General features: G+C 40.2%; 1 protein-coding gene across 4 annotated transcripts in view; it reads right to left on the bottom strand.

The window, feature by feature from the left end:
- Positions 1 to 9475: 9475 nt before the first annotated feature.
- Positions 9476 to 18530, bottom strand: part of inpp5b (inositol polyphosphate-5-phosphatase B) — a 179039-nt gene continuing 169984 nt past the window's right edge. For all 4 annotated transcript variants that reach the window (XM_060847209.1, XM_060847210.1, XM_060847212.1 and 1 more), the window contains 2 exons: positions 17716 to 17827; positions 9476 to 9667 (listed from right to left, as the gene is read on the bottom strand). In XM_060847209.1, coding sequence (XP_060703192.1) covers positions 9543 to 9667; positions 17716 to 17827 — 237 coding nt within the window. In that variant the 3' untranslated portion in view covers positions 9476 to 9542. The remainder of the gene's footprint in view (positions 9668 to 17715; positions 17828 to 18530) is intronic.

Here is an 18530-nt window from a genome sequence, read left to right as displayed (position 1 = left end):
GCTCCTTATTCAATTAGTGAAGGGTAATTTTGGCTGGGACTGATTAGTCCTCCAATTCTTGTCTTTTGTCAATCCCCCAACTTTCTTCTCTATCAGCTGTCCATGCCCAAGCTCTACAATTCCTTTCCCAAAACACTGACACCTACCTATAAAACCTTCCATTTTTTAAAACACCCTTTAGGCCATCTGTTACATTTGTCTCTATTTCAGTTTTTGTTTGATTACACACGTATTGAGTTTTCTCCTTTAAATATTCTGAATAATGCAAGACTTTATTGTATTTACAGCAATACGTGAATAGAGATAACATCCTACATTTGATTCAACATTTGAAAATTGTACAACCCTCATTGCTTACTTTGTTGAATGTCAGGTGCAGTGATACATATACATTCTGTTTTTGATATATAGTAACATTCCTGTAGTTTCTCAAATCTGGTAAGAAGCATTTTTCCCATTTGACCACTGAACAGTTGCCATTGCTCACTGAAGGTGTCAAACCAGTGTCAAAGATAGAGTGCTGTTAAGCATAAAATATATTTGCATGATCTACTACTGTTGGCTAGCTTACTGTGAAGAGCAACAGTGTGTGCGAGCCTCTCCTGCTAGATTATAATCTCTGCATACCAATACCACCTGGAGTGCTTCCTCATGGTGTAAGAAGGTAACCAGACACCCTGTGGTCCTTGGCGGAAAGGCAGAGAATCTTGGAGAAACCTTGGTCCCAAACATGAGATATGCATGTCCCCTGGCATAACCTGGAACGTGGAGGAAATTGGAGCCGGAGTGATCGAGTTTGAGAGAGTCAAAGACCAGGTGTGAGTCCGATAAGTGGCTGTATTCCAGTAGCCTCCTGATGCTCGGCAGATCTCTGTCTCCAATCCTGTCCAGTCTGTGTAGCCAAATCGCAGATTTCCCTTCTTCCTAACCTACTACTGACCATCCCCTCACCTTTTCATACAGCATGATCAAATCAGATTTCTACTACTCGAGGTTCCAAGGAATATAGAACTCAAAATATTTTTTTCTTTTTCCACAGATAGTGCCAGACCTGCTGAGCTTTTGCAATTTCTATTTCAATTCCGGATCACGAGCATCCACGGTAGCTTTCTTAAGAAATTAAAAGACATCAACCAACAGCAATTTTCAAAGCCGTGACCCCCTATTACATAGTAGGTGGCATTATCATGATATGAAATGGTTTATTGATTTTCAAATTTCGTCATCTGACTTTAGTGGCTGGGTCATCCATGGACTGAAATTAAGTTAAAAATAAATAAATACTAACTTAAAATGGCCACCACAATCAACTGGTTAGCTAACCACTGTAAAATCATTGAAGAGTAAGCAACATCATCTGAGCTGAAATTTAAACATTGACACTGGAACTAGTCCACCCAGTCAGCTAAGAAGAATCCCTCGTTTCCTATTTTGATGTATACCTAGAATCATATAATCCCTGCAGTTCAGATAGAGGCCATTCAGCCCATTGAGTCTGCCCTGCCCCTCCAAAGGGCATCCCAACCTATACTTGTAACCCGCCATTACCATAGTTAAACCACCTAGCCTGGATATCCCTGAATATTTGCAAATCAATTTAGAATGGCCAAGGGACCTAACAGCCACATCTTTGGACTATGTGAGGAAACTGAGCACATGGCGGAGGTCTACACAGACCATTGCCTGAGACTGGAATTGAACTGTTCTGGTCACCCTATTATAGGAAAGATGTGGATGCTTTGGAGAGGGTTCAGAGGAGGTTTACCAGGATGCTGCCTGAAATGGAGGGCTTATGAAGAGAGGTTGACTGAGCTCAGACCTTTCTCATTGGAAAAAAGGAAGAGAGGGGACCGAATTGAGGTGTACAAGATAATGAGAGGCATAGATAGAGTTGATAGCCAGAGACTTTTTCCCAGGGCAGAAATTGTTAACACGAGGGGGCATAGTTTTAAGCTGTTTGGCAGAATTTTGGAGGGGATGTCAGAGGCTGGTTCTTTACACAGTGAGTTGTGAGAACAAGGAATGCGTTGCCAGCAGCAGTTGTGGAAGCGAGGTCATTGGGGTTATTTTAAGAGACTGCTGGACATGCATATGGTCACAGAAATTTGAGGGTTCATACATTAGGTTTACCTTACATGAGGATCAATGGTCAGCACAACATCGTGGCCTGTTCTGTGCTATACTGTTCAATGTTCTATGAACCTGGGTGCCTGTTAACAACTGTGCCACCACGCAGCTGTGAAGATTAGTTTCACAATTATCAATGTTGCAAACACTAAAGACATTGGAATAAACTAAGCATCTTTATGTCAGGAAGCTCTTTTGGCCGAGCAGGGGAGATATATTTATAACTTCATCCAGCTGGAGAAAATGGTCTCTTGGCCCCTCAAGAAAGAATCATGCCTAGTGACATAACTGATAAAAAAAAAACATCTGAACAAGGAGAACTCAAGGGACAACTGAAATATTCACTACTGCTGAGGCTACAAGATATAAATTAAACATGGTGTCAGATTAAACTGTATATCTCAAGGCCACCTTGAGGACTGTAAACCGTATTCCTTTTGCCCTGAACATGATCCCTTTTTAACTCTGGGCTTGTGTATTTGCATGCATGACTCCATGTCTTTCTTAACATTTTCAGTGTTGGCAAAACATTAAATTGCTTTTTGCGTCACTGAAGAGACCCTTATAACTGGCTTCTTACTGATACACCCTTCTTCACTTGGTTGTAGCTCATGATTAAGGGCAGGTGCACAATAACATCACGATCTGTAAGTTCTTCAAGCCACACATCCTGACTTTGAACTGTAATTGCTGGTTGTTCACAGCGCTGGATCAAACTCCTGGAACTCCCTTCCTGTTAGCACTGACAGTACACCTATTACCCAAGGACAATAGTGTTTTAAGAAGCAGTAATTTAGCATAACCTTGTCCAGAACAATTAAGAATGGACAATAAACACTAGCGAAGCATGTGATGCTCACATCTCATGAATGAACCAAAATGATTTGGAAGATGATCTACAAAAGGTGTAAGGTTAGTCTCACTGAAATGGTCACTGAATCATACAATACAGAGGACGCCATTTGGCCAAGTGGGTCTGCAAAATCAACAGTGTTTATCCATAGCAATTACAAATGTATTAAGCCAAAGTCCATCCTGGAAAGTGTTTATAAAGTTGTTTTCTTTGTCTGTTCAGATTCCTTTCAAAACCACTTTTACTTTCGGACTGTGGGACAGTTGAAAGCTTATTTACTATTTTTGCCTTTTGTTTGGTTAAATTAACAGGTGACAAAATTTGAAATCGAGAAACATTATGCTTCCCCGCCATACTGCAGATGGAATAGACCAGTTTCTAAAACCAGACAGAAAAGATGCATTTCACCCCAGTCAAATTCTAAAGGTCATACCGAGAGTAAATTGCATCACAATAGCAACCAATCCATGTGATATTTATGCTCCACTCAAGCTTCCTTCCATCATTCCTCATGGAAATCTAATATCATAACTCTTTATGATCATCCTCCCAATATGCTTATCCAGCTTCCCCAACATCTGTCCTGTTTCCTTCAGTCACTCTCTGGAGTAGTGAATTCTATTCTGTATGAGGAAGAGACTTAGTCTGAATTCTCAATTGGATTTACTGGTAACTGTTATATTCATGGCCTATAGTAATGGTCCGCTCAACGTGGCAACTTTCTATTTCTATCCATTCCATCAAAAATTTTCAGGAGTTATGAATTACGTCATTCTTCCACCTTTGCTGTAGAGAAAGGGGACACAATTTTTCAATATTTTCCTGATATGTTTACCCATGAATTTCTGGTATCATCATTGTAAAATTTTTCTGCACCTTGCAGTGCCTCTATATGCATTTTGAAAATTACTGATCTAGCATGATGTCGAGTTTAATGTCCTCTACTAAGGTGTTTTTGGTAGAGGGCTCCTTTAATCAGTTGGCAGGGTGATGAGTAGGTACTCTGCTGCCTTCCCATTTGAAACCCATGATAGGAAGGCTGGTTGATGTCCTTCTCACCATTTCACCATTGAAGGCCAAAAGCAGACAATGCCAAGCTGAGAGCATCAACCAGTTTCTCTGGTATTTATCCAGCAGCAGGTTAGGAATTGCTATGAGGACAGCATGACAAGTAAGCCGAATTGGGATTGCTTGCTGGTTCCCAGGAGCTGGTGTTTTGGGCCTGGTACAAAAGCTTAAGTGCTTAATTGAGGGATCGAACGTTGGTAAGAGGGATGTGGGAGGGCACGGAGAACCACCTCCAATCTCCATCCTGCCCTCTCCCACCTGTGGTCTGGAATCCATAATGATGTGAGGCGTTGTGTGGCTATTACATGAGAAAGGTGTGTCAGCTGGGTGCCTTCCTCCCCTCTACTCCCATCTTACCGTAGTCCAGTTAAATGATTGAGTAGCATTTAATTTAGCAGCCTTCCTGAAAAGAGACAATACAGGCTCCTGATGGTGTCCAAGACCCCTGTTGCTTCTGTGAAATCCTGTCCAGTGTTTGTTGAATGAAAGTGATTAAAAGGCTGATGGTGGTAAAAGTTGGATTGGTGATGAGGGACAAAACAAAAACAGATAAAACATGCAATTCTTTAATACTTAATGTTAGGTTTCACCTCAAACTTCAGCTCAAGACTATAATCTGCAAAATGTGCTTACAGAGCAAAATAATGCATAGCTTCAGGATACCTGTGTTTATTCAAGTTGTGATGTTAACAAGTTATATAGTATTAAAAATGATGAAGCCTTCTATCAATGTATAAATAATTTTAATAAATCACATACGTACAAAAGTAACAATTTTGCACTACATAACAGAATATTAAATAGTTGGTCCAGCAATGTGATAGGTCTTGTGACATACACATTGTTACGCAATGATTCATTTTGACACATACTGCATCATAAACTTTCAGCATAGACAGAAAGACTGGCCAAACATAATCATGTCAACAAAATCAGCAAAAGGTATGGTGTTTCTACAAGATTTTTGCTGCTGAAATTTCTTCAAATTGCACATAGGAAGTTTAAATAATTAAGCACCTCTTGCTTACCCCATGCTTTTATTTTCCATGCGTAAAGGGGTGCAATGGCCTCTGCAACAGGTCTCTCTATTAATGTTGATAGATAAGACAAGTCACATTGTTAACCCTTCTACCCTTTTTCTTGACAGATGAAGCACTGTGCCATCATTAATATTAATCAGTCTAGTGAACATATACTCGAGTCCATCAGTTACAGCTAATACAAGCCTTACCTAGAAAGTGATGCTTGAGTATCCAATGGGTTGCTTAGTCAACATTTGCTCTACAGGATTACTCTGAATGTCACTTTATCCTAGATGCTGCTGGATTGAAAAGGCTGCTCGTGATGTCCTCATGCTGCCTGGAGCTTGGGATCTGCCTATTCTGGCCTCACTCCATATTATGATTAACTACAAGGGAGAAATCTTTGCTCTTTATTTTAAACAGTACCATACCTGTATCCTTTCTTCACTATGGTGGTTGGTATTTCAGTCCATACATCACCATATTAGTTTCATACAATAATAAACTATTAATATGTATGCTCTGGAGGGATTCCTGATTTATCCTAAATGTTGATTACTTTTGTGCATGGAGATGCCCAATTAATTAAAATTTGTGTCACTGCCTGTGGTCAGTGAATTGGATGTAAATGTGAAAGTCTGCATTGTAACTGCGATCGTGACACTGCTAACAGAGGTAAAGAACATGCAAAATATTAATGTGTCTCAGTCAATGATTTAGCACTAGTTTCCAAGATAGCTTTAACTATGCTAAAATGCAATACATTCTGAGTTGTACTGAAGCTTGCAAATGATCATTATGCATGGTAAGGTTTATAGTTTCAAAAGAGATAATTTCAAAGATGGGAGGAGCAGGTTCAACAGTATTTCCATAGTCGAGTAGTGGTATACTTTTAAGGGCATAATGTTACACATACAGGACAAATATATACACACAACCACCAGCTGTACCTCTATATAGGTCAGAATTCAATGAACTAAAATGGAGCCAAGATGACGGAAACCAGTAGTAGGGGTTAAAACAGGTGGATGCACAGGATTCAAGATCCAGTGAAATGGAGAGATTATAGAGTATGGGTATTGTAGAAGTTGAGCAGTTGCATCTAGACAGGGTTTAATTGTATTGATATGAATTTTAAACTGAAGGCATTAGGGTCTTGTGAACTGTGATCAATCAATAAAGGCAGATGTCACTCATGAGCAGAACTTGATATAGGATAGTCAGGGAAGATCCAGGCCACAAACATAGTTAACTTGGTTTTGAGGATGAGACATCCCAAGTAGACTGAAGTAGGCCACAAGCAAGACTATCAGTTTAGCTCAAAGCTGCAAGAATTCTGGGTAAATTTACAGATCACATGTGTAAACAAGTAAATGCTTGTGCATTACCAGGAATGCTTCTTCTTACACAGAATTTCTAATTTTCATAAAGAGGAGTGGAGGCAAAAATACCATAACAAATGACAAATAAACTGGACAATGGAATAAATGGACTTATGGTTCAGTCTGGATAAACTAAGATAATTCAAATTGCTTTCATGTTGCCTGTAATTATTTAATGATGCCATTGAATTGGTATTCAAACTCAAATCTATTATTTGAATATTTTTACATTCCAACTCTGAGCTAACAAGCCAGAATCTGTTACACCATACCTCCTGCTGTTACAGCATGGATTCAAAGACTGCAGTTGAAAATAAAGCATCTATTTCACATAAAAGTTATGAAATTTAAATACTTTCAGCACCATGTTAGAATTCTCAAACAACAAATGCATTACCGGAATATGAACCTGGAAATCCGAGACATCTGTATATTAAAAGAGAGACTGTACACAACCTAAAATCAACCAAATTTCCAGTTGACTCAATTGGTGACCAGTTTATTTAAAGTGTGCGTGTCTAAGCAGAGTGGAAACATTCAGCAATTAGCATCAGCCCTCTGTCAAAGTGGAACAGTGGAAAGATGGTTTTTCATAACGCCGTACAGTTTTAAAGAAGTACAGTTGAGGTGTAGTGTAGGGATGTTACTTCAAGCCTCAAATGCTACTCAGTTCCCCTTCTCTGTGATGTTGCTGTGGGAAGCTGTTCAGCTACTCCATGAGAGAAAGAAATGGGAGAAACTATATAACGAGTAAGGAGTTATATTGTAGCCACTGTGAGATGTCTCCTGACAGCTTGTCAAGAGCAATGTTGTATCAGTAGCTTGGGAGTGGGCATCATTTGATATCCTCACAGCTCTACTGGCTTCAAGAGCTAATGGTTCTCAAGTGAGTCCTGAGGAGATATGGTTAGCAAGGGGCAAAAATGTTAACTTCCCTCAGCCAGATAACAAAATGGAATAGGACAACAGTGAAGAACAATATCTTGGAGGAATCCCCTGAGTTTTGTCTGACATGTAAAATCAGTCAATACCAGAAAAGTCTTATATACAATAAAAGCTTCAGAATTCTGTTCACGGGAAAGACTGAAATTACTTGACACTGTAAAGCATGTACAATGGCTTGATTCTGCTTTTGTGTAGATGAATTGGTTTTGAGCGAGTTAAAATTTGGCCCATAAATTGGAAAAATAAAATGGAAATTACACCATCAAACTAATTAAAAGGGGTAAAAAAAATGGACTGACATGGAAAGATAGTGTAATAATAAGAGTTATTACAGTGAATTTAAGATTTAAGAATACACATGATCCAAACATGAAATGGAATAAATCAACTCAATCCTGCCACATGCAAGTTCAGTACAAGATTAACAAATTCATCCAAACATACAGATTTAATGCTACGATAACCACTTTACCTGATGACACCAGAATTTAGGTGTTGAATTACAAATATTTAAAATACCTTATCTTTTATTCAGTGCTTATTAGCTCTGATAGTAGTTGCTATGTTACAAAGATAAACAAATTTATCCAGGAGTCCTGATCTTGGCAAACCTTTGAACAGGAATAAGGAAAGAAAAGCTTTCGTATATACACAAATCCCTTTTATAACTCTAACTCTAAAAGAATCAATGAAACACATTTTGTGGCCTGAGATCTGTGAATGCTCCATATTGCTCCATCAGTTTCTCTTTCAGTCACTTAGAAATTCTCTGCTGATTATTCACTTTGTTTAAACACAGAAAATGTTTTGCATAAGTCTGGTTCCATTTTTCTCTCTGTGAATGGGTCTGTGTACTGGACAGGCGTACTGTCAAATTAAATCTACCCTAGTATTAGTAGCTTGAAATAACATCTATCATTGCAGTGTTTTGTCAACTCATGAGGTAACAAACCATATTTGTTGCATGGGGGCAACTTCTTCTGGCTGACATTCAATCCACAAAGACTATCATTCTGTTAACTTTGTAAATATCTTACAAATGTGAATTGTCCACCAAATGCAGTAACCAGTACACTGGGTTAGACCAATTTTATGCAAAATTTTGACAACTTCAGAAATTAAAACTGAACATTTTTGTTCGTCAAGTTCTGTCATCAGCTATCTAATCCTTCTATCTTTCTTACAGAGATGCTTCTGGGAAATAGTGGTCAGATAGCAGCTCCATGAAGGCAGTGTCCCAATTCTCTCCCTCTCACAGTCAAAACTGGCTCTTGTTCATCTGAAGAGGACTCCCTAAATTCTATATAGCTCTATTTATCTACTATCTTTAGAAAATACACCTAGCTACAGATTATACAAGATGAAAGGTTTTAATTACATCGTGCAGGGAGAGCAGAATAGAACAGAGTAGGCAGTGGTTTGGTCACTTCATCACTACAGACGGCGTTGTCGATACAACTCCAGATTCAGTCAGCTCGACAAGTTGAGACTGCCTAAAAAGACTAAATGATAGGCAATTACATTTGAACTATATAGGAAGCAGTTAGTTGAATTCCCCAAATACTTTGTGCTTAAATAAGTTAAGTACTGCCTTTGTAATGAGAACATATAGCAAATGGCATGCACTATTTGTCTGATATGAGCAGGGACAGACTAAGTGGTGAGCACAAAGCAGAGTCAACATTTTGTGCTCTGAAAAAGGGTCGCTGGACCCAAAAAGTTAACTCTGATTTCTCTCCACAGGTGCTACCAGACCTGCTGAGCTTTTCCAGCAATTTCTGTTTTGTTTCTGATTTCCAGCAGTTCTGGATTTTCTTGGAATTTTTTGTTAAACGGTGACTGCGTTTCCAAAAAATAAAAAAAACTGTGTGCTCGCAAAATTGTCAGTTCCCTGAACCTGATGCATGACAAAATACAATATCTAAAGCATTGTAGCCATAAAATGGAGGTGACAAGAATGACTCCAGCTTTGAAACTTTAACCATACGAAGATAATTAGATTACAAGTACATAGAATCTTCTTAAAATTGCTTGTATAACTCTTAAGATATTTACCTTTATACAAAAATACTCTTGACTGAAATTGTACAATTTTATTGAAAAGTATAAAATAAACACTATGTTGGCTGGGTCAGGCTGCTTCAGTTAACAATCCTTCCATGTTATCAAACGTGCAATGAACAACTGTGCTGCCTTCTTATTCTCAATAACATTATCCTGATTTGTGGCATTGGGAGGTGGTCTCAGCAAAAGTGTCCCAAAGATGCTTGCTGTGAAGAGAGGAAAAAGGAGCTTGTGAAGTTCCAATTACAGACTGGAATCCTGAATTATAACATCATGTGAAGGGTGCAGCACAGAATCCAGAGATACCTTTTTAAAAACTGTAAATTACTTACATACAAAATGATATTCATCTACATCTGATGCATTCTAACATTTCCTAAAGATCTTTTATTCCTATCATTCAGTATCTCTCAGGTGCATCCATTTTACTATTCTGATAAAGGGCAGGAGGACTGAAGTTGCTACAATATCCCGGCCAATATTTATCCCTCAATTAACATTAAAAGGGTACATTATCTGGTCATTATGACAGTGCAGTTTTCTAAGTTATAACAGTGACCGCATTTCAAAAGTACTTTATGTGATGTTCTGAATAACGTGCTATATAAATATAACAAACATGGAGCATGCTGGAAACATCTGTGGAAAGATAAATAGTGTTAACATTTCAAGTCTGGTTTGATCCTACTTCAGAACATATAAACGTAAGCCCTTTGTTTCTTTTACAGCATCCACTGTACTGCTCCAGGATCTGGTGCACACTTCAGTGCTGGAACTGCAAACGTGAAATTTAATAGATATTTCCTTCACTTAAATATTGCAAAGTCTGAAGCCATTGTTTTTGGTTCTCACTCAACTCCATTCTCTTGTCCCAACCTTGATGTCACATTTGATTCTGAGCTGAGCTTCTGACCTCATGAGCAGCATCTCTAGGGCGGGTTATTTCCACCTCTGTTGCATCTTGACTTCACCTGCCTCAACTCATCCAATGCAGGAACCCTCATTCATGCTGCTGTGACCTCCAGCTCAACTATTCCAACATAATCCAGGCTGGTCTCTGACATCTTACACTCCATAAACATGAGGTCATCCAAAATTTTTGTTGGTCATGTATTAACTCACAGCAAGTCCTGTTGCCTCTATGTTTGCTAATCTACAATGGTTCCCACTTAACTGTTCCAATCCCATTTTCCAACAGTTGTGCCACAACCTTGTATGCCTTGGCTTTGTAAGTGCACATCTAAATACTTCTAAATTGTTGAGGGTTTTTGCCTCTCTCAGCCTTTCAGGCAGAGGATTCCAGATTCCCAGCACTGGGTGAACAAGTTTTCCTCACATCTCCCATAAACCTCTGCCCCTCACCTTATATCTATGCCCTCCGATCAAAGATCCCTCCATCAAGGGGAAAAGTTTCTTCCTGTCTACTCTGTCTATTCTCGTTAATTTTACTCGGTCATGTCCCCTCTCATGTTGTAGCACCTAAGACAAATAACAAAGGAAATCTATGTAGTCTTTACACACAAATTAAGTTGTGAATAAACTTAATGCATGAAGCAAATGAAATGGAGCAAATGAAATGTCTTTGATTTGTATAAAAGCTGCGGATGCTGGAAATCTGAAAAAAGTGATTGCTGGAGAAACAGAACGGCTCTGGCAGCACGTGTAAAGAAAAAAAGAGTTAACATTTCAAGTTACATATCAAAATATTAACTCTGCTTTTTCTCTTTAGATGCTGCCAAGCCTGCTGTGCTTCTCCAGCACTCTGCTCTTGTCTTTGACAACAAGGCATTATACAAATCAATGTCAGGAACGACTTTACACACTGTATCAAGAACAATACAGCACAGGAACAGGACCTTCAGCCCACCTACCCTGCACAACACAGGATGCTCTTCTAAACTAAAAACCCCATGTCTCTGTGAGGTCCATATCTCTCTATTTCCTGCCTTATCTGCCTTAACCACCTCTTCTAGCAGCAGATTCCAGGCACTTACCACCATCTGTGTTAAAAAAAATTGCCTCTCACATCTTCTTTATACTTTCCACCTTTTACCTTAAACCTATGACCCCAAGTAATTGACATTTCTATACTGGGGAAAAAGACTCCCACTATCCATGCCTCTCAATCTTGTAAACTTCCATCAGACCACCCCTGAGCCTCCAACATTCAAGTAAAAACAAACCAAGTTTGTCCAATCTCTCCTCACAGCCAGGCAACATCCTGGCAAACTTTTTCCGTATCCTCTCCAAAGTTTCCACATCCTTCTGGTAGTGTGGTGACCAGAACTGTGTCCAATATTCCCAACTGTGACCTGATTAAAATTCTATACAGCCTCAACATGACTTGCCAATCCGTGCCTTGACCGATGAAGGCAACCATGCCATGATCCTTACTGACCACCTTACCTGATTGTGAACTTCAGTGATTCAGTGCCAGTGTTGCTTTGCAGGCAAGATAAAGTTGAGTGTCTTAACAACACCTTTAATAAAATGTTATGAATCCTTCACAGGAGGAAGTATGACACTGAGTCACAGAAAGAAATATTAAGTCGGATTATCCAAAATCTGATTAAAGGGTTGTTTTAAAGTGTGTCTTAAAGGAGGAAACTGAGCAAGACAGACTAAGAATTATAATGAAGGAATTTCAGAGCTTGTGGTCTCAACAGTTAAAACCATGGCCATCAATGTTGGAGCAATGACGAATGGGAAAATGCGAGAGGTCAGAATTAGACAATCACAGATAGGTTGGAAGGTCGTAGGCCTGTCCAAGATAGGGAGGGATGAGACCATGCTGCTCTTTGTAAACAATGAGAATTTTCGAATCAAGGGCCTTTTCTCCTGCGCTGTAGGTCTCTATGACTCTATAACAATTGATCAATGCCCCAATAGCTGCCAAAATTTCACTTGCAACATCTCTTCACTTTATAACTTTCTCTGACCTTAATTTATTTAATTTGTATCACGTGTCCTTTGCAAAATTCCCCAGCACCAACTACTAGTTACTGTCTTCAATGAAAGGATCACCCTGAGGATTTTGAAGAGGTATTTGATTTCACTGATATGTAACATATCAGAACTGGGCTTGTCCGACAAACCGGCTAGCTTTTAAAAAGATATTAGTTATACAATGGAAGCCAATTTTACCAGAGAAGCATGACAACAGAAATAACTTTAAAGAAGTGTTGATTTATGTGGGCAATATCATATTTCTGAAGATGGAGATCCCATACTATATAGAGGCTTCACAAACTCCAGAGCGTGATCCCTACTAGGTTTGTGAGTCAAGATTTTTGTGTTTAGAGCTGTATAGCAGGAATGATAGAAGTGGCCTAAAAGGCAGATCTGTAAAGATTCTGTAAATAAAGCTGTAAAATGTAGATGCTCATTTCTACTGGTCAAAAAAATCTGCAGTTTAAACAATTCTCACCACACTGAGCTCCCCCTCCAGCTGCAGAGACTAACTTACCCCCATCCCCAGCTGCTGAACTGCACTACACCCGTTCAGGTCACAGTCTAAGGTATTTAAACGAGGTCATGTTTTGAAAAAGTTTGGGATGCCCTGCATTACAGATCACAGCAAGATGGGACAAGAAACATGGTGGCTAATTGCTCTCACTGTTCCAAGTATCACAATTTCATTGCTACAAATTTTATAGATTATTTTGAAGTGCACTTTTCATTATGACAACACAGTCATCTTTTAGACAGACTTATATAACACAGGTCCAACTCGTCCATGCCAACCAAATATCCTAAACTGCTCTAGTCCCATTTGCCAGCACTTGGCCCATATTCCTCCAAACCTTTCCTATCCATATACCCATCCCGATGCCTTTTAAAATGATGCAACTGTACTAGCTTCCACCTCTAGCCACTCATTCCATACGCACATCACCCTCTGCATGAAAAAGTTACCCCTCAGATCCCTTTTAAATCTTTCCCCTCTCGCCCTAAATGTAAGCCATTTCAGTTTGGACTCCCCTAACATAGTAAAAAGACCTTGACTATTCATCCAATCTATGCCCCTAATGCCCTCTATAAGGTCACCCCTCAGCCTCTAGAGAAAACAGCCCCAACCTATTCAACCTCTCCCTATAACTCAAACCCTCCAATCTTGGCAACATCCTTGTAAATCTTTTCTGAATCTTTTCAAGTTTAACAACATCTTTCTGATAATAGGGAGACCAGAATTGAACACAATATTCTAAAAGTAGCCAAACCAATGCATCATAAACATTAACCTGGGCACTGATGGGAGCTGCCTGTACCTTTCCTGTACCTTGCTAAACATCATGTTGAAATAGATCAAGTGGGCAGGGTTTCAGTTCAAAGGGTGCTAACATTTTGACGAGCTCTGATACTTGGAAAGGAGGAAATTATTTCTGCCCATTGCAGAGTCAATGACAAATTGGCACGAAGACTAAGGAGAAGGATTCGGAGAAATTGTAGCAGGTGAAGTGCAGTTCAGCAACTGGGGATGAGGGTGGGTTAGTCTCTGCAGCTGGAGGAGGAGCTCAGTGTGGTGAGAATTGTTTAAACTGCAGATTTTTTGTCCAGTAGAAATGAGCATCTACATTTCACAGGCTTTATTTACAGAAACTTTACAGATCTGTCTTTTAGGCCACTTCTGTCGTTACTGCCGTTGAGCATTTTTGCCACAGCCAAGTGATTGAAGTAGATTCCAATTCATTAGATTAGACTTCCTACAGTGTGGAAACAGGCCCTTCGGCCCAACCAGTCCACACCGACCCTGCGAACAGTAACCCACCCAGACCCATTTCCGTCTGACTAACGCACTTAACACTATAGGCAATTTAACATGGCCAATTCACCTCACCAGCACATTTTTGGACTGTGGGAGGAAACTGGAGCACTTGGAAGAAACCCATGCAGCCAAAGGAAGAATGTGCAAACTCCACACAGACAGTCGCCTGAGGCCAGAATCGAACCTGTGATCCTGGTGCTGTGAGGGTGCAGTGCTAACCACTGAGCCACCGTGCTGCCCTAGATATGTAGCTGAAAAATCAACTGATATTTATACAGTATCTTTAACAGAGGACAATATCCCAAAGTACTTCACAGGAGCATAATGAGACAGAAATTAACACTGCAACATGTACTAGTAACGGACTAGTATTCCACAGGCCAAGGTCTGGCAACATTCAAATTCCATGGGAGTGGCTGGGAAAATCGGAATTCAATGAATCACTACTTTTAAATGGAAAATTTCCCAAGTAGTCAGCAGTAGTTTTTAGCTCAGTCTCACTTTATCAGTTGCCATTCATTCAAGTATTTTACTCAAAATGAAACCCACAAAGGTCCTCCTGAGAAGCTTGCTCAAATACTAGATGAATGCAGGCATTTTATCTTTTCTGGAATTCTCACTTCCTTTCTAATTCCTTTCAAATAGATTGAACTGACTCAACGTCAAGTATTATATCTGTCATTTCGAGAATTGAGTGTTCCCTTTTTGTGGCATTAAGATGTCACTTTTAAATATTAAGAAGCACTGTGCAGTTGGATAGAATATAAAATTCTGGTGGATAACATACAAGTTAGTGTCAGTGTTAGAGCATCACTCAACAGAAACCTACATTAGATCTTGATGAGCCAAGTAAAAGTGAACTGAAGGAAAATGCATCTCAAGAGCAGATTGAGAAAACATTCAGATGCCATGATATTCAGATAAACTTTATGACTTACAAATTGCATATCATTTCAGGAAACCTACTTTTATTGCTGTTATATGCACTTTAAATTTGTGATCGAAACCACTCTATACTTGTGTTTTTTGTTCATTTACAGAAAATAATACACTGACTAATATGTATACCATTAGAAATCAAAATGACACCGAGATCAGCTAGACCAGCAAGTCAAAAAGTCCCTTCAGTCGAAGGTCAGTAACATCTTAGCAGACCCCAGAATCAATTATATATTCACTGTTCAGTAAAATCTATCTGGAATCTAAAATCATTAGAAAAATGTTGCCCCTCAAAATTCAATGCTGTATCCATTTTTCAAGCTTCAAGCAACAAATAAACTTAAAATTCTGCAGCCAGGAAATGTGCAGACATTTCTGACATCAAATGCACTGCACATGAATAGGGAAGGTTTGGAGGGGTATGGCCCAGGAGCAGGCAGGTGGGATTAGTTTACTTTGGGATTATGATTGGCGGGGACTGATTAGATCAAAGGACCTGTTTCCATGCTGTATGACTCTATGGCTCTGTACTGGATCAGGGACATATACATTTGACTGGTGTGCACATAGGGGACATTTGTTGTTCTGATGAAGGGCTTATGCCCGAAATGTCGCTTCTTCTGCTCCTCGGATGCTGCCTGACCTGCTGTACTTTTCCAGCACCACATTCTCGACTCTGATCTCCAGCAAATGCAGTCCTCATTTCCTCCCTTCCGACATTTGTAGTTCTGCCATCTCAAATTGGAGTGTTATGCAGGATCTACTTTCAATTTTGGAAGGCCTCTGCATTTCACACTCAAAGCACAAATTATAGATTTGGAGAATCATACAACACGTCCATGCCAACCAAGTTTTCCAAACAAAATTAGTCGTATTTGCCTGCATTTGGCCCCTTTCCCGTCAAACCTTTCCTATTGATGTAACTGTTCAAATGTCTTTTAAATGTTGTAATTGTACCTGCATTTACCACTTGGATCTCTGGTGCTGGGAGGCAGCAGTGCTAACCAAGTCCCAGAAACTTCCTTGGAAATCTTTTCTGAACTCTCTCCAATTTAATAATACCTTTTCTATAGCAGGGCAACACAGTTCCAGATCAATGTTCCGTACGTCATCAACAGGACAATGCGCTGACCAGCAGGAAGGGACTGTTGCTGACCAGAATTGAAAGAGCACACGTTGCTCCTCACAGGCAATGATTACCTCCTTCTTTAGAGGCCGCAATTTCCCTTTATATGTGGTTAAAGATGCCCTCCAACGCATCTTGTCCACATCCCGCACCTCCGCTCTCAGACCCCACCCCTCCAACCATAATAAGGACAGAACGCCTCTGGTGCTCACCTTCCACCCTACCAACCTTCACATAAACCAAATCATCCACTGACATTTCCGCCACCTCCAAACAGATCCCACCACCAGGAATATATTTCCCTCCCCACCCCTTTCCGCCTTCTGCAAAGCCCATTCCCTTCGTGACTACCTGGTCAGGTCCACACCCCCCTACAACCCACCCTCCCATCCTGGCACCTTCCCCTGCCACCGCAGGAATTGCAAAACCTGTGCCCACACCTCCTCCCTCACCTCCATCCAATGCCCTAAAGGAGCCTTCCACATCCATCAAAGTTTTACCTCACACCCACCAATATCATTTATTGTATCCGTTGCTCCCCATGCGGTCTCCTCTACATTGGGGAGACTGGACGCCTCCTAGCAGAGCGCTTTAGGGAACATCTCCGGGACACCCGCACCAATCAACCATACCGCCCTGTGGCCCAACATTTCAACTCCCCCTCCCACTCTGCCGAGGACATGGAGGTCCTGTGCCTCCTTCACCGCCGTTCCCTCACCACCAGACGCCTGGAGGAAGAACGCCTCATCTTCCGCCTCGGAACACTTCAACCCCAGGGCATCAATGTGGACTTCAACAGTTTCCTCATTTTCCCTTCCCCCACCTCACCCCAGTTCCAAACTTCCAGCTCAGCACTGTCCCCATGACTTGTCCTACCTGCCTATCTTCTTTTCCATCTATCCACTCCACCCTCCCCCGACCTATCACCTTCATCCCCTCCCCACTCACCCATTGTACTCTATGCTACTTTCTCCCCACCCCCACTCTCCTCTAGTTTATCTCTCCAGGCTCTCTGCCTGTATTCCTGATGAAGGACTTTCGTCCGATGCTCCTCGGATGCTGCCTGAACTGCTGTGCTGTTCTAGCACCACTAATCCAGAATCTGGTTTCCAGCATCTGCAGTCATTGTTTTTACCTTCTACCCTCCCACACCTATCTGAGATTTATTGGATAGCCAGCAGGGGGCACAATCCACATTTCGATTTCCTGTCAATTCTGTGCAGCCTCAAGAAAATGAAGCAAGAAGTTCAAAAATGGGAACACGTCAGTTGTCAATATTTAGATGCAGTTATCTTTCCAAATACAGTAATTTCACAGTCAATACATCTGTTTGATTCTCAACATTTAATTCTCCAATTCTGATTTGATCAGTTTTCCCCTGGGAACTCATAGCAATTGATCTCGAGAGGAACCTTTTCACTTACCAAGTGTAGGCACATCAAGGTTATTGTGATCAGCATTTTTCAGAAGGTCTTGGAGGAAAGCCATTAAGTAATTGAACACATTCTTATGGACTTGAGGTAGCATGGCAACAACCTTCAGGAGGAAAAGGTAAAGAAATGTAGAACAAAGATGATGGGTATAATGCACTCACCGTTTACCAAAAGTACAAAATTATTCTTTGCGATCAGTTTACAGATGGAAGATTAATGCATCAACAATAAAAATGCATTTATAGAGCCCTCGCAACATTGAAAATCATTTCTAGGTGTGCGTGTGGGCCGAATGTGGATGCCAATATTTACAGGATAGTTAGAAGAGATTGGGGAAAATTTAGTAAGATGACTGTGCAATTCCACTACTAAGGATTTTAAAGAGAAAAATATTCATGTTTCTGCTTCAAAAACTTTTAAATTGAAAAACTTAAACTTGAAAAGTCCCTTAAACATGAAAATCACAGCAGATGGTCTCTTATGCAGGGCTGGTTCAAAGCCGTACAATTTTATTAACAATTGAACAATGAGTTACTTTGTATGGTGAGAATTCAAATCTTCTGGGAAAGTAAGAGACAGAAAAGCACATCCACAAAATTAACTTATTTGGTTAGGCAATAGCCCAACATGATTTAGCACAGCAGCATTTTGTTTTGGTTGTGATAAAGGCAAGTTGTGAAAATCATTTTGTGCATAACCCTCAAAGAAGTAATCAGAGACAGCATCAGAGGAGTTTTTGGCCATTGGAGCTCAAGGTACAAGGCCTTCAAGAATAACTGCTGTTCTGATGGAAGAGTCCAGGAAAT

The sequence above is a fragment of the Hemiscyllium ocellatum genome, chromosome 30 (assembly GCF_020745735.1).
Source record: "Hemiscyllium ocellatum isolate sHemOce1 chromosome 30, sHemOce1.pat.X.cur, whole genome shotgun sequence".
NCBI lineage: Eukaryota > Metazoa > Chordata > Chondrichthyes > Orectolobiformes > Hemiscylliidae > Hemiscyllium > Hemiscyllium ocellatum.
The sequence above is the reverse complement of the archived record's forward strand: the minus strand, read 5'-3'. Positions and strand labels throughout refer to the sequence as shown.